At 41.6% G+C, this 23,169-nt stretch overlaps 1 protein-coding gene across 1 annotated transcript in view; it reads left to right on the top strand.

Annotated features, from left to right (window-relative positions):
• The window catches only part of IQSEC3 (IQ motif and Sec7 domain 3), a 192,972-nt gene extending 170,765 nt beyond the window's left edge, over window positions 1-22,207 (top strand). The window contains exons 11-12 of the mRNA XM_030214368.1: window positions 13,844-13,887; window positions 21,755-22,207. Coding sequence (XP_030070228.1) covers window positions 13,844-13,887; window positions 21,755-22,207 — 497 coding nt within the window. The remainder of the gene's footprint in view (window positions 1-13,843; window positions 13,888-21,754) is intronic.
• The last annotated feature ends 962 nt before the right edge of the window (window positions 22,208-23,169 follow it).

The raw sequence follows: 23,169 nt of genomic DNA, 5'->3' as shown, positions 1-23,169 counted from the left end.
CAGATCAAAATCTGGAAAATCTTAGCAAAAACTGCTATAAGATGTCCCAAAGAGTGTCAGAGTATCGCTCCCAATAATCCACAACCCCACCCCCCCAGTAAAGATGAATAAAAATTAAAGAGAGCAGAGTTCTCAGAATCCTAACTCACTCTGGGGCTCTTTTACTAAGCTGTGCTAGAAGGTGGTCTGTGCTATGACTAGAGTGTGGGTTTCCCAGTGTGCTGAGGCCACTTACGCATGGCTGTAAGATGGCCAATTTTTCATTTCTTCAATTAATGGCCACATGCTAATTTCCCAATTAACTTGTAGTCATAAGCATAGGAGCTCTTACTGACACCTACTTACACTAACCTTGAGCAAATTGGTTGGTACATAGCAATGTAGCTGCGCTAACTAATTAGCCCTGGGCATGCCTACTCTCTGCTCCCCAAACATGCCCCCAGCACTAAAAAATACAAAGTATTTTTTTAGCATGTGGGAAGCATGCACAGATGCCAAAACTACTGCGGGAATCCTGAGTGCATCCCATGGCAGTGAAATTTCCCAACAGTAAGCACATGTTAGTGCTTACTGCCGGTTAGTAAAAGGACCCTTCAGCAATAAGACACCCTGCTGATAAAGCTAAGTAGCTTTTTAAAAATATATATTTAAAATGTATAATACGTTTTATAAAGGATTAAAAATTATTTTAAAATATTGTTGGACCGATGACAAGTTCAGTGAATCACTGGGCTGTGTCTGTGTGTGAAAAGAATCACTGCTGAGGTCAAGGGCAGTTGTGTCCACTATGTTAGGAAATCTATAGTTGTTTATTTTGTACTGATTTGTATATTACCCCCACCATGAAAATTATGGACAATTAAGTTAATTTAACACTTGCAAAATAAAGAGCATCTGTGTATGGAGTGTGAAATTAATATATTAGAGAAACCAGAATTACATAGAAAAACAAAAAGCAAATAAAGACCATAAGGCCTATCCAGTGCCTATCCATGCCATCTACTCTTCCTTTCACTCCGTTACAGGTCCCATGTACTTGTCCCAATCTTTCTTCAATTCTGATAGTAATCGTCTTCTCCACTTCCACCAGGAGGCCATTCCATGAATTCACCACCCTTTCTGTGAAGAAGTATTTCCTCAGGTTATTTCTGAGTCTTTCCCCTTTCACCATCTTCCTATGCCCCCTCATTCCAGAGGTTCCTTTCAATTGAAAGAGACTCGTGCCCAGTAGGTATTTGAACATCTCCATCATATCTCCCCCTCCCACCTTTGTTCCAAAGTATACATATTGAGATCTTAAGTCTGTCCTCATATGCTTTATGATGAAGCCCATTGACCATTTTAGTAGCAAGAGAGTTTCTCTTTGGCAATTCATCCCAAGGGACATTTGGGTGATCTCTGGCTTACTTATGATTAAAACTGCTCTGAAAATATAACCAAGTTAAATTAGTGAGGTGGTTGCAGTTTTATCTATGATTATTTTATTTAAAATGGACTAGTGGACCCCTTTTGTTGTGCATTTTAGGGGCCTAAACAGGATGGCCTACTGTAATTATATTGTTTTTGTAAGAATGATGTTGTTACTTTGTATCTTGTTGGTACCATTTGATATTATTATATTGTTGTATATGTATGAGGTAATTTTATAAAGTGTTTTCCAAATTACATGCAGGAAAGGGCTTTTATCAAATTACACAGTTGAACATGTAAGCCGCATTGAGCCTGCCATGAGTGGGAAAGCGCGGGGTACAAATGTAACAAAAATAAAATAAAAAATAAATACACACGCAGATGTTGCTGACAAGGTGACACATACTTCTATACAGTAAATGGTGTTGAAATGTATGCAATATGATGATGGCAATTCCACATGGAACTGCCATTATAGAATACATGTAAATTTGCAGTTTTGTATCTAAGTTTAGGCATGAGCTCTTACTCCATATCAAAGGCTGGTGTGCTCATGTCTATCTGTTGGCAGTTAGGCATGTAACCCCTAGTATTCAATAACTTGTGCGTGTAATACATGGGTTATAGAATGCTAGCATATATTTGCCTAACTGCATACAGTGGAGGAGTGGCCTAATGGTTAGTGTACCAGGTTGTGGACCTGGGGAACTGGGTTCGATTCCTGTTGCTGTCTGATGGTCAGCAGTGGGTTGAGATCAACTTCAGCTCTGTGTGACCCTGGGCAAGTCACTTAACCCTCTGTTGCCCCAGGTACAATAGTAATACAATGTAAGATTGTGAGTTCACTAGGGACAGACCCAATACCTATAAAATTAAAACTGTAAACTATTAGGTCTAAGTAGTATATAAATACTTAAATGAATGAATGAACAGTGGTGTGAGCATGTATGCCAGCAATTGAACTGGCATAAGTGCATGCACCTAAAGTGAGGCAGGTAAATGAAGACTTTTGTTAGTATTCTATAATGGCAGTTGTACACCTATGGCTAGGTTCTATAAATGGTGTCTAATAATCGGTGCAAAAAAACCTGCTTAAGCAGTATTCTATAAGCTGTGCCTAAAATTTGACATGGTTTATAGAATAGCGCATAAGCGTAGAGGTCATGTGTAAATTTAGGTGCCACCATTTGCACCCACAAAAATGTAGTACAAATGCCCATGCCTAAATTTACATGTGGAGCACACCATAGTCTATAATTACATGCATAACTCAAGATCATGCCCCCATTCCACCCTAAAATGCTCATGACCCTCCCATTTCCATGTCTCCTTTTTCGAGCCGTGCGTACATTTTAGATGTGGGTTCTTCACCTAAATTTACACGTTAATCAAATTAGTGCCAATAATTGCTTGTTAAAAAGCCAATTATTGGCACTAATTGACTCGTTATTCCATTAAATTGCACGTGCAAATCAGGGGTGCACCTAAATTTGTGTGTGCAATTTTTGGCAACTTTTATAGAATCAGGGGGTTAGCATGCATCATCCCAGTGCCTAAATTTTGGTGACTTTCTGAGAATTTACCCCTATATATCCCATTGAATACTTGGTGAGTGATGAAAGAGTTAATTATTATTATTAATAACATTTGTATAGCGCTACCAGACGCAAGCAGTTCTGAACACCTGACACATAGAGACAATCCCTGCTCAACAGAGCTTACAATCTAAAAATGCAGACAGACAAGACAATTAAGGGTGAGGGAAGTACTGGGTAAGAAGGAACAAGGGGAGGGCAATTGAGCAGAGGCTAGGAGCCAAAAGCAGTGGTGAAAAGGTGGGTTTTCAGCATAGATTTGAAAACAGGTAGAGATGGAGCTAGACGTACAGGCTCAGGAAGTCTATTCCAGGCATAAGGTGCCGCGAGGGAAAAGGAACGTAGTCTGGAGTTAGCAGTGGAGGAGAAGGGGGACAACAAGAGAGATTTGTCCAGTGAGCGGAGTTCACGGGGAGGAATGTAGGGAGAGATGAGAGTGGAGAGGTAATGGGGGGCATCAGAATAGATACATTTAAAGGTCAGTATGAGAAGTTTGAACTGTATGCGGAAGCGGACATGGAGCCAGTGAAGTGACTTGAGGAGTGGGCTAGTGTTAACAAAGTAAACTGGACTCAAACTGTCTGGCTGATCTTGCAGCCAGTAGGTGTTTCAGGATATCCACAATGAATTTGCAGGAGGTACATTTGCTTACTTTAGAGACCCAGTACATGCAAAAGCATCTCATGCATATTCATTGTAGATATATTGTAAACCAGACTGACTGTGAGGTCATCAAGACAGGTTTGGGAAGCCCTCGCATTGACAATGAGGGAAAGTAAATCAAATTAATTTCTATAGGAATCCATAGATAAAAATCCATAGCTGCTGATTTTACTCAGCCCCAGTCAACTAGTATTCTTCCTGACATTGATTATGTCTCAAATAAACCTCTCTCTCCTGCAGTGATAATCCAGAGGTTTCCAGTAGGGGATATAATTGTATCCGACAATAATACCCTCCTCCCCTTCTGAGAACAGAAGTCAGTGTAAAGGCTGATATTAGTGATTTTTCTCACTATGTGGAAAACATGTTAAGAGCTCACAGATTGAATCTAATGCCATCAGTATTACAAAGGTTTGCATCTCAGGACTTCTACAGATTGATGGTCTATATTTCCTTTATCAACAAAAAAAGGGTATAAAAACTCCTGCTCACACATCCAAAAAAATCAAACACCCTTGCAAATATATATGTAATTCCTATTTTTTATTCATTGTCAATTATAACATCTTTTTAAATATTTGTAAAAACTTTTTTTGAAGAACATCAGTATAAGAGGATTAATGAACAAGGGTCATAGGGCTACAGCAGAGAACAGCCCTAGAAAACTGTTCAAACCTCAAAAGAATGTCCAAATAGCCTTAAATCCTTATTAGAGTGTCAACATATACAAAATTGTACTTCAAGAAAAATAATCCATCTGAAGTTCAAAAATCTCAAATCACGTCAAAATAAGAAGTAAACATATGAAAACAGCGACTTATCTTAAGTACTGCAAACCATCTATGATCTGTCAATGGTTTACAGTACTGCTTAAGATAAGTTGTTGTTTTCATATGTATACTTCATCCCCCAGATTCTATAAATGGCAGCTAAAGTTCCATGTGCAAATCAGCACATGTAGCCGATTTGCACACAGAAATTAATTGGTTAACAAGCCAATCAGTACCAATAATTGGATGCTCACAAGCAATTATCAGTACTAATTGGGACTGATTAGGATTTACGTGCATAACTTGATAAGCATATTCTATAAAGTGATGTGCGTAAATTGGACCATGTGGATCTCAGAAGGGGGCATGGCTATATGAGGGGCATGGGCGGGTCTTGGGCATTCTGAAAATTTACACACACTATTACAGAATATGCCCGATCCATGCCTAAATAAGAAGTGTTAATCAAAAACACACACAAAAATAGCGCCGCTCCACCACTATGTTTTGAATGATACACAACAACCTGCTGATGGAGCGAGAAATGCTCGATAGATTATTTGATAAGGGGACGTCTCATAAAGTCACACAGGCCTGCATTAACCGGCTATGCATTAACTGGCTCCGGAAACCTGGAAATTCAATGCCAGTGCCCAGACATGGCCCAGCATTGAATTTCCAGGTTTAATGTCAGCAGTGGTCCTTTTATTTTCACGACCAAGCCTCAAAAAGGTGCCCAAACTGACCACATGACCACCGGAAGGAAGCAGAGATGACCTCCCCGTACTCCCCCAGTGGTCACTAACCCCATCCCACCCAAAACATCGCACTTTAAACATTTTTGTTTCCAGCCTGTATGCCAGCCTCAAATGCCGTACTCACCTCCATGACAGCAGAATGTGTTCTGTCCTCCGACAGCCTTTTCCTGTGATGTGGCTCTGGTGTGAGTGTGACACCTTTTCTGTTATTTGCACTGCAGAGTCACATCAGCAATGCATTGTGGTGGGTGTAGGTATTGGTAGTTGGTAGGCTCTACTCCCCTGGTGCTTTCCCCCTGCTTACTGGGTCAGAGTGTGCCCTGTTTTGTTTCCTGTTGTAGTCCATGCGGTAGTGACCATTTTTGTAAGCCAGTTTTAGTTCCCTTTTCTGTGTTACCCATGTTAGAGAACGTAGTTCTTACCTTGAATGGTGCTGAAAGAGGGCATTGTACACCATTGTGCCAGCTCTGACCTACTGCTCATCTTAGTACCAGGGGACTCTTTGCTAGTGGGGCACAACCTCTGATCTGCAGTTAACTGTGAGTAAACGTGCTTATTCAAATAAAGGACTTTTTCAAAGAGATTAGTCTTCAGGTGTCAACTGGTGTGGCAAAGTTATACAGCAGCAATAAGTCCTAGAGGCTGTATGCAGGTCCCTGGAGCAGTTTTAGTGGGTGCAGTACATTTGTGGGTAGTGGGTTTTGGGGGGGGGGGGTTGGGGGGCTCAGCTCCCAAAGTAAGGGAGCTATGCATGTGGGAGCTTTTCTGAAGTCCACCGCAGTGACCCCTAGGGAGCCCGGTTGATGTCCTGGCATGTCAGGGGGGCCAGTGCACTAAAAATGCTGGCTCCTCCCACAGCCAAATGCCTTGGATTTGACCAGGGTTTGAGATGGCCGACATAACTTTCCATTATCGCTAAAAAACGAAGCCGGCCATCTCAAACCCCAGCCAAATCCAAGGCATTTGGCTGGCTGGAACCGTATTATCGAAACAAAGATGGCTGGCCATCTTTTTCGAAAATATGGGTCATGTATTTCGCCAGCGCCGTTCGATTATTCCCCTCCATGTTAACTGTGAATAACTGGAAGAACATTGTTTAGACTAGTGTGAAATAATGTCTGGAAGTAGACTTACTACATATGATCAATTTGAGACAGATATTTGATAAAGATGAAGCAGGTGAAGAGCTCAGGAGGCAGCACACATTTAAATAATACAGTTAGTGATGTCACCCACCAGTGAGGCCACTTTCTTCCTGTTCTGAGTGCTGTAAACTGCTCTCCCAATGTACAAAGGAGCAGACAGAGGACTTGGAGCAGGTGAAGAACTCAGGAGACAGCAGACATTTAAATTTAAATAATACAGTAAGTGATGTCACCCACCAGTATCTGGTTTACAGAGGCCGCTTTCTTCCTGTTCTGAGTGCTGTAAACTGCTCTCCCAACGTACAAAGGAGCAGGCAGAGGACTTGGAGCAGGCGAAGAACTCAGGAGGCAGCACACATTTAAATAATACAGTTAGTGATGTCACCCACCAGTATCTGGTTTAGAGAGGCCGCTTTCTCCATGTTCTGAGTGCTTTAAACTGCTCTCCCAATGTACAAAGGCGCAGACAGAGGACTTGGAGCAGGTGAAGAACTCAGGACGCAGTTCTGTTCCATAACCAGGTCTGAATCCAGGTTAACATGGATCTAGCCAGTTTCTCTCTTTTAGGCAATCACTTAGTTGATCACAGACTGTTTTTTCTATAAGTTTTCCTAAAAATGGGATGTTGGATACTCGCCAGCAACTTTCAAGTTTGTTCTTCTTTAGCAAAGGACGCATCACTGCCCTTTCTAATGTTGCCCATTAGAAAGAGAGGCGTTCGCGATTTTTGTGGCATCTTCTACGAGGCCCCTGCTTGCCTGCTGCACTCTCTTTGATGGGCAGGGGGTCAAGGGAACAGGTAGTTGGTCAAAGGTCTCTTAGAATTTTGTCAAGGCCCTTCTCTGTTATTGGGTTAAAAGAGTCCTATATGCCTCTGCCAGGAGGGGACAAGTTTGTGAGTTTGTGTGCTCCTGGTTATTTGATAGGAAACTGGGTGGGACTGCCTGTAAATCCTGGTAGAGACTTTTAATTTTGTTGGCAAAATATGCAGCAAAATCATTGCAGTTCAGTTGTGACTGAGCAGGTTGGTTCTGTTGTGGGGGTTGCAGTAGGCTGTTTACCATGCTGAACGGTGCTTGGTTGAATTGGCAGCTTGTTCAATGCACTGAGAGAAATATTGTTTTTTGGCTGCAGTTAAGACTTGGCGGTACTTTGTCATGTGATTCTTATAGTTTAGTCTGTCCTCATGCAGGTAAGATTTACGCTATCTCTTTTCCACTTTCCGTCCTTTGTGCTTTAGGTCTGAAGTTTTGGAGAAAACCAAGGTGAACGTTTGTGAGTGGGGCATAAGACCTTTTTTTAGTGGTGCCATTTTCTCTAAGGTCTTAGCTCAGTGTGTATTCCAAATATCAACCTGTTCTGACACTGTAGTTGTCTTTTCATCCAGATGTGGATAGTACAAGACCTCTAGGAAATTCTCAGCAGTCAGCTTTTTCTTGTCTCTGATCTCCTTCCAAACTCCAGGAGGTGCCATTTGTTTCATGTGGTCACCTAGGGAAAACTTAATTAGAAAATGGTCTGTCTATAATAGGGGTGTTATTCCAATACTGCTATCCCAGTATTCTGGGATATCAATCCTTTCATAGAATACCAAGTCTAGTATGTGACCCTATTTATGGGTTGGACAATTGATCACCTGTTTGAATTCTAGTGCTGTCATCATGTCCAGAAAGACAGCTGTGGTGGTATCTGGGGTTTCAATGTGTAGATTGAAATCTCCCATGATCACCATCCTAGGATAATCCAGGATCACTTGTGTAATCAAGGAGTTCTTGCACAGATAATGTGCTATTATGAGGTGCTCGGTATATCATCAGCAGTCACATTGGTTTCTCCTCTTCTAGCTGGATTAAAAGAGATTCTGATTCATTTAGCTGGGGATGGTGATTCTGTGCAGTCTGATGCTGTTTAGCAACCCATTTTCTTCTGCATCTGCTGAGGGCAGGTGGTCAGGCCTCGTCCTATAATGGAACCTAGGTGCTTAGATTATGTTATGGAATGCTAGCATAATTCAGTATTGGTACACCTAACATGTAGAGCTGGTGTATGTGTGGGCATCTAAATGCAGGATTCAAGTATTCTGTTAGCTACCTGTATATGTGGGAGCCCCACCTAGTTTATTTTTTATTATTTTATTAAAAAATGTATATTCCGCGCTCTTTGCCAAACGTTCTAGGCGGATTACATAATCACATGCACAATAGCATAAACTCATATATATTATACAACAATACAAACAATCCACACATAAAATTTCTCTTCATAGGGCATTATTCTAAATGCTCCAATTACATATGTATCACCATACTGTGCTCATAATCTAAAACAAATTAGGCTCCACTATAAGCCTCAATAAATAACAAGGTTTTTACTTCTTTCCTAAATTCCATTAGATTCTGAAGCTCAGCTGCTTCGGAATTGCATTCCAATAAATAAGACCTGTTATGTAAAAGATCTTATTTCTGTATTCCTCCAGCCTAATCACTTGATATGATGCAACATCAAATAAACATTGACCACCGGATCTCAATAATAACTTTGATGCCCATACAGAAGATACCTGTCTATTTTGTACCAATCTTTGTTCCTATGTAGGCCCCTTCCCCCCTTGCAAATATGCTCTATCAAATTAATTCTATATAGTATGCCAAGAGGTAGGCAGCAATTAGGCACCTATCTTTTGGTGCTTAAATGGTAGATAACTTTAACACTAACATATCGATTCTTATATACTGTAGCACTCCAGAAAGGCTCAGAACAGTTTACAACAAGAAAGAAAAACAAAATACACAAAAGGACAAACAAAACATCACATCAACAGATCAAAGAATTTTACTCAAAAATAGTACTTAGAAAAGAACCATAATTTTAGAGATTTCCGAAACCACAGATTCTTAGTTTCAGTCCTAATGGTGATAGGCAGAGTATTCCACAAAGGAACCACAGCCAATTAAAATAATCTCTTAGTGGTAGGGACCATACGAGGTTTAGAAAAAAAAGGGAACCCTCTGAATTTATTCACATTCAGGACAAAATCCATTAATGATCTTTAAAACCAGACATAAAGCTTTAAAGTGGATTCTGGCCTGAACTGGCAGCCAGTGAAGGGCCTGTAACAAAAGTGTAACATGGTCCTTTTTTTTTAATTAATCTGTTGCAGTATTTTGTGGAACTTGAAGTCTTGTTAGAAATTTAGAAGTCAGGCCCAAATCCAAAAATTTAAGTTAACTGCCAAAAGCGCAAAATGGCAGTTGGGAGCCCATGAGGGGGATAATCGAACGGGGACACCCATCTCTAAGGATGTCTCGGCGAAGAGGCGGAGAAACCCGTATTATCGAAACAAGATGGGCGTCCATCTTTCGTTTCGATAATACGGTTGGGGATGCCCAAATCTCAACATTTAGTTTGACCTTAGAGATGGTCGTCCCCGGTTTTCAGCCATAATGGAAACCGAGGACGCCCATCTCAAAAACAACCAAATCCAAATCATTTGGTCGTGGGAGGAGCCAGCAATCGTAGTGCACTGGTCCCCCTCACATGCCAGGACACCAACCGGGCACCCTAGGGGGCACTGCAGTGGACTAACTGATCCACTAACTGAACAGAAAAAGCCCTTCCCTTTCTGATCCCTTAGCAATTCGGAAAGGAACGGGCATGCATGAAGAAAATCGCATGCAAATGAGCTGCTCACTGTTAGCTCATTTGCACACGATTTCCTTCCTAAGGAGGGGAAGCCAGTGCAGAGCAGCCAAGCATTATGCGTGGCTGCTCTGTGCATGCCAAAGACGGCTTCATACATGCAGACAAGCTGCGTGTATAATAGCTGTCTACAACCTTAAATAAATTGCCATCTACAACCTTAGAAAAGTACAAGTCCAGGTTTTTTTTTAGAGTATGGGTGAAGGACGTCCTTTGCTATGCGTCCGTCACTGAGGACATCCAAAATGTGATGTTTCTGTGAGAAGGATGTCCATGCTTGCTATGCCTTTGCCATCCCCTTTATTTATTTAGATTTTGGATCACAAGTAGCAGCAGTGGGATTTGAACTGGCCACTTCTGGATTGCAAGACCAGTGCTCTAACCAATAGACCACTCCTCCACTCCACTCCATGCATTTGAAATTTGGCTGTCCCTGTGGGGTAGGCAGTTCAGGACGTCCAAAATGTTTGAAAGAAGGACGTCCACGCCTTCGCTATGCCTCTGCTGACACACACATACCTCCCCTCCCAGGGACCTGCATACTGCTGCGATGGACCTGAGTATGACATTTCAAGCTGGCAAAAAAGTTGTTAAAGTTGTTTTTTTCAGGGTGGGAGGGGGTTAGTCACCACTGGGGGAGTCAGGGGAGATCATCCCCGATTCCCTCCGGTGGTCATCTGGTCAGTTCATACACCTTTTTGAGGCTTGGTCATAACAAAAAATGGACCAAGTCAGTCAAAAGCTCATCAGGGACACCCTTCTTTTTTCCATTATTGACTGAGGACGCCCATCTCTTAAGCACGCCCTTGTCCCGCCTTCGGTACACTGCCAACACGCCCCCAGGAACTTTGGTCGTCCCCGCGATGGAAAGCAGTTGAGAACGCCCAAAATCGGCTTTCGATTATGCCGATTTGGGCGACCCTGAGAGAAGGACGCCTATCGCATGCTTCATTGAATACTGTCAGGCACCTATCTACTGCATTTAGGCGCTCACATTTATGATGAAGAAGTGACTTGATTGTATTATTTGTTTCATGATGTTTTTTCTTCTTGTATGTGTGTGAATTTCTAATCTACTTAGAATGATAAGATAATGTGGAATAGAAGATTTTATAACAAATAAATAAATAAACAGTTGCCATTGAGCATCTAATTGTTGACTTATGCTAGTGTTCTCTAATGCATCAGGGGGTTAATTCTATAAACAGCACCTAAAAAAATCAGTGTTGAAAAAAGGGAAAGAGGATTTGTACCTGTGGTTTTTGCAACTACATTCAAAGTGGTTTACATGGTGCAATGGAGGGTTAAGTAACTTACCTAGAGTCATAAGGAGCTGCAATGGGAATCAAACCCAGTTCCCCAAGATCAAAGTCTGCTGCACTAACCACTAGGCTACTCCTCCACTCCTGCTTAAGTGCTATTCTATAAGCTGTGCCTAAAGTTCCGTATGGTTTATAGCCTAATGCTTAAGTGGAGAGGTCACGTGTAAATAGGCACCACCATTTGAACCAACTAATATGTGGAGCAAATGCCCGCACCTAAATTTGCACACAGAGCACCATTATGCTGTTAATAATGTACGTAACTCAAAACCATGCCCCTGAACTGCCCCAAAACATCCATGACCCTTCCATTTCTGCACCCCATTTTTCGGGCCACATGTAAAATTTAGATGCAGATTCCTCACCTAAATTTATGTGTGTAAGTAACTAGTGCCAATAATTGCTTGTTAAATAGCCAGTTATAGGCACTAATTGGCTGGTTAGTCTATTAAATTGTGCATTCAAATTGGGGGTATGCCTACATTTGAATGCACAATTGTTGGCAACTTTATAGAATCAGGGAGTAGGCAGACAAATATGCTGTTATACAATTCTAGCTTAGGAGTCCTTTTACCAAGCTGCAGTAAAAGGAGGCCTGCGCTAGCATCAGCACGTGTTTTGATGCGTGCTGAGGCCCTCTTTTACCACAGCGAGTAAAAAGCTGTCTTTTTTTCTCAAAAAGAAATGACCATGCAGTAAGTGAACCACTTGCTGTGGTGGCCATTTCAAGGGTGGGGGGGGGGGGAGCACTTACCATCACCCATTGAGGTGGCGGTAAGGGCTCCCATGCTAACCTGGCGGCAACTGGGCAGCACACGGCGCTCCTGATCACTGCCAGGTAAGCACTGACGCTACAAAAATAGAAAAAGGGCCCCTTAGGGTCTATATTTTTGGCGCCTAACTTTTAGCACCTTTTATAGATTTCTTCCTATGTAATTTAAGCAGGTATTTTCAGAATAGCACTTAAGTAGCATACTGGCATATATGCACATAAATACATATCTACACATGTATATGTTAATATTCTAGCATTTACACATGAAATGGGCCTGTAAATGTTAATGCCCAGTTATACACTTGCCCTTTAAATGGCCAATAGTTATACATTTTAATGGAGGCAGGATTAGGGGAGTTCAAGGGCTAAGTGAAAATTTATTGATGCAAGTGGAAATATTAGGCTGCTACTACTACTACTACTTATCATTTCTATTGCACTGCCCAACAGAGTTTACAATCTAATCAGAACATAAACAGGACGGATAACTTATCTATCCAAGCTTGGATTTATCGATAGCAGATTTAGGAACCCTTTTACTAAGCCACAGTAGGCTCTACGCACGTGCGGCATGTGCCCAAATGAGACTACCACCAGGCCAGCACACCCTCCTGGTGGTAATTTCAGATTTGGCATGCACCCCAACACATGGATTAATTAATTATTTATTTATTTCTTCCTACAGTCATCAGCACTTGGTGCGCACTGACTGGTCAACGTGCGTGTAGGGTATAAGCCTTTAACGCTAGATCAATGGATAGTGTTCAGGGCTCAGGCCGGTTTTGGGTGCACACTGGTTTCATTTTTATTGCAGGCCCTTTTCCCATCCCATTAAAAAAAAGCTATTTTATGTAGATGCGTTAAAAACTGGCCCAGCTAGCGCCCAACACACATGCCTACACAACCGCAGGCCACTTTTTTATTGCAGCTTAGTAAAATGATCCCTTAATTTTAAACAGATAAGTGATCTCTTTAAAATTATACATGTTTACTGTTGCTGAATAACTGTTTAACTTTAAATGGGTCACTATGGGGGGGGGGGGGTCTTTTACTAAGCTGCGGTAGCGGTTTTAGCTCGCAGTAGAAATCAGCTGGTGGTAAACACCAAGATGTCCATAGGAATATAATGGGCATCTCGGCATTTACTACCAGCTGATTTCTACCATGAGCTAAAAACGCTACCGTGGCTTAGTGAAAGACCCCCTTAATCATTTAAAACTATATGGTGCCTGCCCTACTGATTATCTACTTCCTTATGTTCAAAGTGGATCCTATAGTTCAAACGTTCAAACATTTCTAATGTTCTTTAGTACTGTTAGATTTTCTGCAGGCTAATATGCCTAGTAGAGCTTTCTGAAAATCAAATTGGCTAGAAGGGGCATGCAACAGTGAAAAGACCATAGCAGCAGAACTGGGTCGATTGGCAGTCAGTGTACTGAACTTATGGTTTAACATTAACTGACAAAGCAGATTGGACAAGCCGAGATATGAAGGAGCAAATCCAAGGGCTGCAGGGAGTGAAGCCACAAAGATGGCTGCATCCAGAGCTGTATTGCTATATTAAACTATTTCAGAATAGCCCTGTTTGGACATTTCCATCCTCCAAATCTGAAATGTATTACTTGGATATGAATCAGTGAGTAGCTTTGTCTGCCAGTTCAATGTTATGTTTTCTCAGTACTAAATATTTTTTTTTACTTTTAAAGGCAATAAAGACAGTGGGGAGCAAAATCCTGACAGCACAGTGGAGGTAAGTACAGTCTCAGAACAACCCAGGTAAGTGTCATGTACCTCTGACTTTAGGTTACTGCCAGGCTGCGAGTGTCATGACTTGCAAAAAACACTGAGGTTGATATTCAAAAGGGTTTAACCGGGCAGGAGAGGCACCTGCCTGGTTAACCCTCACTGAGTTGGCCATCTGCCAATATTCAGTGGCACCTAACCGGGCACTGCCCTGAACATCAGCTTTAACCAGCTATAGTGAAACCAGGCAGAGGTGGAATCAGGTCAGTCCTGGAACTTATGTGGGCATTGGCATTATTCAGTGCCAGTACCGCATAGCTAACTGGGCAAGTAGGACAGCGCATATATCTTTGCCCGGTTAGCTATGTTAGCTATGTGGATATGGCTCAGCATTACATATCCAGGGCTAACTTTTCCAGTGACGAAATTATTAGGAAAGGGATGGTAACTAAGACCAAGAAAACTAAAATGCTCCAAAGAGCAATTTCACCTTGAGGATTGCATTCCAATTCTGTTCACTGTATCTCAAAAAAGATATAACAGAATTAGACAAGGTTCAGAACAGAGCAACTAAAATGATAAAGGGGTTGGAACTTCTCTTATATGAGGAAAGGCTAAACAGGTTAGGGCTCTTCAGCTTCGAAAAGAGACAGCTGAGGGGGGATATGATTGAGGTCTACAAAATCCTGTGTGGTGTAGAACGGATAAAAGTGAATTAATTTTTTTTATTGTTTCAAAAACTACAATGACTAGGGGACACTCAATGAAATTACATGGAAATACTTTTGAAACAAATAGGATGAAATATTTTTTCACTCAACAAATAGTTAAGTTCTGAAACTCATTGCCAGAGGATGTGGTAAAAGCAGTTAGCATAGGTTTAGACAAGTTTCTGGAGGAATAATTGAGGCAGACATGGGGAAGCCACTGCATGCCCTGGAATTGGTAGCATGGAATGTTGCTACTAATTGTGCTTCTACCAGGTCCTTGTGACCTGGATTGGCCACTCCTGGAAACAGGATACTGGGCTAGACGGACCATCGATCTGACCCTATACAGCTATTCTTATTTTCTAAAAAAAAAATGCTCACTGCTGTCAGCTGAATATTGGCCCTTGAAAGTTTTGTTATAGTAAACAGCTGGCAGCAAGGATACCAACTCATGAAAATATCTTCTGCTGAGAGTCTGCCAGATTTTTACTTTCATTCTGATACGTGCTGAGATTTGCACCCATATGCAATGAGCCATAGAACCCACCTCCCTAATTATGCCACCTCAAGAGCCTGGGTCTACTGTACTAGAAACAAAGACTCATGATGATTTTTTTACTTCAAAAATTATTTTTACAGATGCATCATTTTATGGGTGTGTTCGTGTGTTTATGGAGGTTTTTTGGGGGTTTTTATTTTACTGACTGTCAGTAAGTCTACTGACTATTAATAATTAGGACACTATTTCTATCATAAAAGCATTATGGTTGATAAAATTATTTGAAAAGATGAAATTATATTTTCAAATGGACAGAAAGAATGACCATTAAAAACAACTCCTTTGATATTTAAACTCTGCAGTTGGAATTGCTTTAAAATGCAGACTGCAGTATTTAAACTTTTCCCCAGATATTGACACTCGATAGCCTGGTATTTTCTTGTCCTAACTTGCCTGGGTATTTACTGGGTACCAGCACTGAATATAGGTGGTAGCTGAATGACTTCCAGCTGTACACTCGGACCACTCCAGCACCATCTGGGGCAGTCATTAAGGGCCCCTTTTACCAACATGTTTTTCATATAAGCCGAGGCCCCTTGCGCAGTGGGTAAAAGGGAAGTCTCTCTTCGCTGCAGGAGATGGCCATGCAGCAAGTAAAGAACTTGCTGTGCAGCCATTTCAGGGGAAAGCACTTACTGCCACCCATTGAGATGGCGGTAAGGGCTCCCATGCTAACCCGGCAGTGACCAGGCAGCATGCAGCATTGCCCAATTACTGCAAGGTACACTCCAGCACTACAAAAATAAATATATTATTGTGGCACTGGATATGATGATGCTCTAGGGGTGGGAAGTATCGCTGGACTACTGTGGTAGCCTGGCGGTACTTCCTGTTTAGCAAGCGATAAGCCCACGTTGGGCTTACCGCTGCATAGTAAAAGGGGCCCTAAAGTTTTTCAGCCACTGAAAATAAGTGAGGAGTATTTATTTGAGTGGGGGTTGCTTCTCCCTGAATAAGTGCTGCTGAATATCGTTCCAACTTCTTTAGCTATTTAGAGCGCAAGACTTCTGTTCCAATATTTTGAATCATACAGGTTTATTATAGCAAGTAAAATCTGAAATCCTAATGAATTTACCTTGGATTTTTATTTTATTTTTTTGGTGTATGAAGTATGGATATATTTATTTGAGTCATGGTATATATATTATGGCATTCACATATTATTCCTAAAAATTAATGAGAGAGAAACCAGAGAGCCAAATGTTAGGGGTAGGTTGTTTATCCCTGAATGTTATGGATTGGCACAGTTTGAAAAATGTGGTAGGATGCATCTCTTTCAAAGGACTTATTCTGAAGTATGACATCATTAATAGCATTGATGATATCATTACTAAACAAAATGCCTTTCTCCTGGTCATTTGAATTACCAGTTAACATGCTACTTAGCTGAGAAAGTGGAACATTATTTTAAATTAATTCTCTACTTGGTTTTGTTGCCCTCTATGACACAAGAAATTCCAGTCTCAGTAGATTAGAGTTCTCCTTCAGAAATTCAACATAAATTAAAGTAAAATGTCTCTAAAAAGTCCCTTAAGTTGCCTTATACTCTGCTTTCTCCTTTCTCCCAATACATGCATGGCAGGTATGTTTATTTTTTATGTTCAGATTTCTTATAAATCAAATCCAGGCTTTGGTTCAGCTAAATTGTTTTTCTAAATGGATGATCAAATCTTAGGGTTGTGCAAAAATCCTGCATAATATTTTAGGCATCTTTTTGTATGCACTAGTTTTTATCTTGCTCCAAATTTAGGCATTGGTAAAATGCATGCTGGAAAATTGAGTAAGAGTATAACCCAAACCCCTCCAAATGAGGATAACAACCTGTATTGAGTATACAACCCTTCTTCACAATGGAGGAAAGAGATTAAGAGGGTAATTTTTGATATGATATCTAAATCCAACTTTTGACGATTTGCTGAAAATGTCCAAAACTCAAGTGGTGAACATGGCCGTTTTTGAACCTATCTGTCATATTCTTTCGAAAATGGCCATTTCCAAATATTTTATAGATGTTTTGTGCTTAGTGTGTCTATCTTTTTGGACCAGTAAAAAAAAATTAAAAATCCAAATGAAAAACGTACAAAATCAAGTCATTGGGATGTAGGAGGACCCAGCATTCATAGTAGACTGGCCATACAGACATCCCAGCAGAGCAGTTGGAAACTGTAGTGGACTTTATGAAAAAGTTCCTAGGTACACAGCTCACCGTTATCCCTTTATATTGTATGGTGAGCCCTCCAAAATCCACCAAAAACTTACTGTACCTAACTATACACCACTACAATAAACCTTATGGCTGAAGGTGTCATCTATAAATGGGTACAGTAGGTTTTTGGTGGGCTTTTGGTGCTGACACTTTCCACTGCAATTGTAACAGTTAGAGTGGATTATGGGCCTGGGTCCCCTTCTCCGCAGTTTACTGCACCAACCATTAAGCTACTCTAGGGACCTGCTTGCTGATCTAATAGGATAGGCCATAACATCTGAAGCTGTTATAGAGGCTAGTATGTACTGTTTCATTCACATCTTTGAGGGTGGGAGGGGGTCAGTGACCACTGGGGGAATAATGGGGTATCACTGCTTTATTCAAGTTGTCATCTGGTCATTTAGGGCACTTTTTTGTGGCTTAGTTATTAAAAAACAGGTCTAGACCAAACTGTCCAACTTTTAGCCCTGGACATTTTTGTTTTGTTCCATTATGGCAGAAAAATGTCAAAGTGTTAGGAACGTCCAGATCCCACCCGTAACACGCTCCCTTGTGATTTGGACACACAGAATATGAACAGTCTAGAAAAACATCTAAAAAATGGATTTCGAAAATAGCGATTTGGACATTTTTGTGAGAAAAACATCCATCTGCCTGTTTATACCACTTTTTGGATGTTTTACTCTTTCGAAAATGAGCCCTTAAGTATATTTTGGAGGTTCGGAAGTTTTTTGACCAATGATTGAACCATTGTAAGGCATGTTTGGTCTCTATATGTAACGACCCGAAACACTACTGAGGTCTTTTTTCCTCTATTGTGAAGACGGGTTGTATACTCAATATAGGTTGTTATCCTGATTTGGGGGGGGGGGTTATTCCTGAGTTTTGAATGAGGATTTATTCCATTTAGTGGTGTGTAGTTTGAAAAGGGGGACCTATCTGGAACATTATTCTGGCATGAACATGTAAATAAAATTTAAGCCTTAACTAAAACATTAATCGACTTGTCTTGGGCCCATCTTTTTGAATTTTGGAATAGATGGTACAATTTGACCCCTGTTGACAAACTCTAAACTTATATATAACTTTGTACACATGCATCAACTAGACTAACACAAACATTTGAAAGTGATAGTTTAAGTAGTGTAGTTGGTGCATGCATAAGCATTTATATTTAAATTTTGAATTTGTTGTTAACGCTGTTATTTTTTGGATTTAGTTTTCTGTTATTTACACTTTTTTGCTCTGTTCCTTTTTTGAGCATTATTGTATATAATTTTCACCCTTAAGAAAGGAAACTGATTCTGACACATATACATATAATACATGTAACAGTAATGTGAAATCAGAGAAATAGCTTACCAAATATCCTTACAAAGTGTGTGGTCCTATAAAGGGGCACCTTTTGTTAGATGGTAAGAATGCACCTATTTGGAGTATATTCTAGAAATAAAAGTAGATGCCTGCTTTTCTTTATGGAATACTAGCATAACAGGCAGAGTTGGGTAAAGTTTTAGGTAGTCGCCTAGCTTTACTTGGGATCTTGCCAGATATTTGGATGTGGATTGACCACTGTTAGAGACAGGATACTGGGCCCGATGGACCTTTGGTTTGTCCCAGTATGGCAAAGCTTATGTTATTATTATTATTATTAACATTTGTATAGCGCTACCAGACGCACACAGCGCTGAACACCTGACATAGAGAGACAGTCCCTGCTCAATAGAGCTTACAATCTAATAATAACACAGACAGACAAGACAATTAAGGGCAAGGGAAGTACTGGGTGAGAAGGAACAAGGGGAGGTAATAGAGTAGTAGCTAGAAGCCAAAAGCAGTGGTGAAAAGGTGGGTTTTTAGCATGGATTTGAAAACAGGTAGAGATGGAGCTAGACGTACAGGCTCAGGAAGTCTATTCTTATGTTCTCCTATGTGTGTGTGTGGGGGGGGGGGGGGGGGGGGAGAGCAGCAAAGAGCAGCTGCACTCAATGCAAAACAGTAAGTCCTCATAAGCAAAACATAACCTTGATGTCTTGGGCTACATCAGCCATAGAGTTGGTGAAAATGTGTTTGCCTAGATTGTTGAAGAATATATGCAGATTGTAGCATTTTATAATCTATCGGGCTGATATTCAAAGTGATTAAAGCAGGGAGGAGCCTCTCCTACCTGCTTAAATCAGTTCTCACTACCTAAGTGGGGATATTCAGTGGCACTTAACTGAAGAATGCCACGCAATATCTCCACAGACTCCCCAAACAAAACTGGGAAGGTCAGAGGCGGTGCAGGGGGCTGCACTGGGGAGGAGCCCAAGGTTATACGGGTGCCAGCACCCGCAAAGGTAAGCAGCTTAATTTAGAATAGCTCAAAATCTGTCCTAAATAAGGCTGCTTAGCTCAAAAAATACAGCTCCCTGCCCCTGGCAATGCCCCCTCCTTCCTTCCCCCTCACCAATAAGAAGCCCCCTGGAATGCCCCCTGCCCCCCCAGCTGTCCAGGTAGACCCTCCCAGGCCTACCTGTATCCCTGGTGTTCCAGTGGTGGTTGTTGGAGGCAGGAGCACAGCCCCCTCGCTCCTGCCCCTTTCGGTGCTTTTCCAAAATGGCTGCCGCAACCTCTTGTGTCAGCTTGCGAGAGGTCACAGCAGTCATTTTGGATTGCAGCAACAAGAAGCAGGAGAGAGGAGACTGAGCTCCTGCCCCCAATGTCCATCGCTGGACCACCAGAGATACAAGTAGGCCAGGGGAGGGGTTGGAGGCCTACCTGTAGGATTGGGGGGTTCCAGGGGGGCTTCTTATTGGTAAGGGCTGGGGAGGGAAGAAGGAGGAGGCATGAGGGGGCTCTGGGAAACTTTAAAAAATGATGTGGGTCCTGGCCTGATATTCAGCCATAACTCTTATGTGGACTCTGGCTAAATATCATACAGGCTCGCATAAGTTCTGGCACTTAGCTTGCCCAGAATTATCCCCCGTTATTCAGTACTGGTGCCTGATCATGGCCTGGCACTGAATATTGGGGAATAATTTAGCCAGCGATAATCAGCGTTTAAAAAAAACTCTGACCACTGTCAGCTGAATATCGAGGGTATATGTATAAATGCGTACTTTGCCATGTGTTTCTTAAACTCTGTTAAGTATGTGCCATTAAACATTGGCTCGGACTTACAGAATAGCATATAACCAGAAAGTAGTCATTTATACGTTTATGTGTCCACATACACAGGTAAATGACTAGAATATCGGCATTCATGAGCATTCTTACTAAATCTAGGCCGCTCCATATAGAATTACTCCCCGAAAAGTACTATTTAAAAGGAAGAAAAGTAATTTTTGTTGTTTCAGTGGACAACTGAATTATCCCAATTTCTCTACCCCTTCCTGGTAAAAGCTCTTGCATGTTACAGATATGCAAATGATATTAGTTTCAGACATAAAGCTACCTGTAAGAAATCATAATTAAGAAAAAAAGAACAATGTTGGTATAAAGAATTTTATTTCTAATACCTTAAGCAAAAATAGTTTTAAAATATATGCAAAATTATACAAACAGTTATGCATTCTTAATGTCTAGTAATTTGTATCAGAAATACTTGCAGATAAATGAGAGCACTAGAGTTCTTGAAAAGTTCTGAGACTAGAGGCTTACCAAATTTTGATTTCACTTTTAGCTTGGGTGCCAAAACAGGCTGAAAATCAGTGTTTGGACTTGTTTCAGTTTATGCTGAAAATGCACAGGCATTTTCGGCTGGAACTGAAATTATGCTACACAGCCCCAACTTTCTCCCTCCTCCTCACTGACCAAAAAGAGTCCGCCTCCTCAACCCACCCACTGGTGGCAGCCCCACTCCAGAACCCACCCCACTCAGTCACTCCTTCCCGTGCCAGTTCCAATTTCAAAATGTCTGCTGTGATCTCCAGTGGCAGTCTCGTGAGACTGCTGCTGGAAGTCCCAAAGGCCATCTTGAGGTAGGAGCAGGCATGGGCTGAAGCAAGTAGGGATCACTTCTGCCCCCACTAGCCACAAAGGATAAGCTGGGCCCAGGAGGGCGGCTGCCGCCAGAGGTGGATTGAGGAGGGGAGCTGCCACCGACAGGTGGGTCCTATAGGGGAGCTCTTTTTGATCGGATGAGGGCTGTTCAGGAGGCAGGACCAGTTTCATTTTCAGTTTTGGTTTCAGAAGTGTTGTAGGTTCCAGTAGTTAATTTAGTTGGAGATTAAAGTCTTGCCAAGTCTGAAATAAGGAGGAAAGAGGAACATTTTCCTGGGAAAGGTCAGGGTACAGTTCATACCCAGGAGACGGTGGGGGGGGGGGGGGGGGGGGGTAGGTGTGCAGGGCAGCCAGGCTTAGCAGATGGGAAAAAGTTTTGTAACATTTAATGCTTCTTTGACTGTTTCTAAACTAGGTGTCAATTCACAACAGGCTTCAAACGTACCAGCACAACTCCACCCTGGGGCCAGAGAATGGAATGCAGCTCAACACGCATCCTAACATGCAGCAGCAGCAGCAGCAACAGCAACAGGAGGTGCTCCAGACTGCATTGGTGCCATCGCAGCCTATCCCAGAAACACTTGTACAGTGCCAGCAGATCGTTAGAGTCATTGTCCTGGACAAACCAAACCTGGCTCATGCTGTGCCGGCCCTCAACCAGACTTTGACCCGCTATATGTCTGATTCCTGCAGCTCCACTCCCTTCCACAGCCTAAGCAGCGGGCTGCAAGGGACACCTGTGAAAATCATTCACCAACCACCTCTTCCACCTCCGCCACCACCATACAACCACCCACACCAATACTGTCCCCCTAGCTCCCTGCTAAGCAGGCGTAGGTATTCAAGTGGCTCACGCAGTTTAGTATAGTCACTTCAAATGCCCCTTGACACTTGCACAGACTTACCTATCTTAACAGTTGCACAGACTAACCTACTTGACATCTGTACAGGGCCCTTTTTACCTAACTATGTGCCCATGGAAGAGTCTAGTTTGTGAAAATATATATTTTTTAGAAAAATAAAAATAATTTTTGCCCTTATCCCATCCTACAGGTATTTCTAAATGTAGAGAAGTGTTTGTAGTGACAGCAGAACCAAGAGCTCACCCAATTCAACCTCCTGCACTATAGTTTTCCATCTCATTGATGAAGACAATGCGAGCTCCCTCATGTCTTACTTGTTTTCTCTTCTGGTGTGAGAAAGTACTGCTATTTTTTGACCTTCAGTTCTCACAGTCCATGTCACCTGACAGTGTCGCCAGTCTCTGAGGAAACAGTTTGCATTTCTTCTGTACTAACTTGGGGGAAAAGGGGAGGGCGGGAGCTGCTGCCTGGAGCTGAGGACTTGTGAAACTCATGATGCTTAACTCATTGCCTTGGGATTCTTCAGTGCCAGCAATTGATTTGTGGAGAAAGAGAGACAGATTTCACCAGCTTTAATATAGCTTTATGTTTAACCATAAAAACCAGTATTTATGCTAAGGAAATATTATAGCAGGGGAGCTTTACAGCTCACCACAGACCTCATCACTTGTAAATATACATCTGGTACAGTGAAGCATGCTAACCAAAGAAACCAATAAGCCCTAGGGAGGGGAAAGATGACTAATCATGATTTAATGGAATATTTTGTCAAACTTGTTAATTTATCATGAGATTTTTCTGAGCTACTATAGTTGGACATATTTTATATGATTATTTTGACACACAGATGAGAAAAGAACATTACAAAACAGATTCTTATAAAAGTACACATGAATGTAGCAGACATAACCTCCTCACCAATGCAGCATACATGTTTATATACAAGAATCACATGGAAGCTGAGGAT

The sequence above is a fragment of the Microcaecilia unicolor genome, chromosome 9 (genome assembly GCF_901765095.1).
Source record: "Microcaecilia unicolor chromosome 9, aMicUni1.1, whole genome shotgun sequence".
NCBI classification, from domain to species: Eukaryota; Metazoa; Chordata; class Amphibia; order Gymnophiona; family Siphonopidae; genus Microcaecilia; species Microcaecilia unicolor.
The sequence above is the reverse complement of the archived record's forward strand: the minus strand, read 5'-3'. Positions and strand labels throughout refer to the sequence as shown.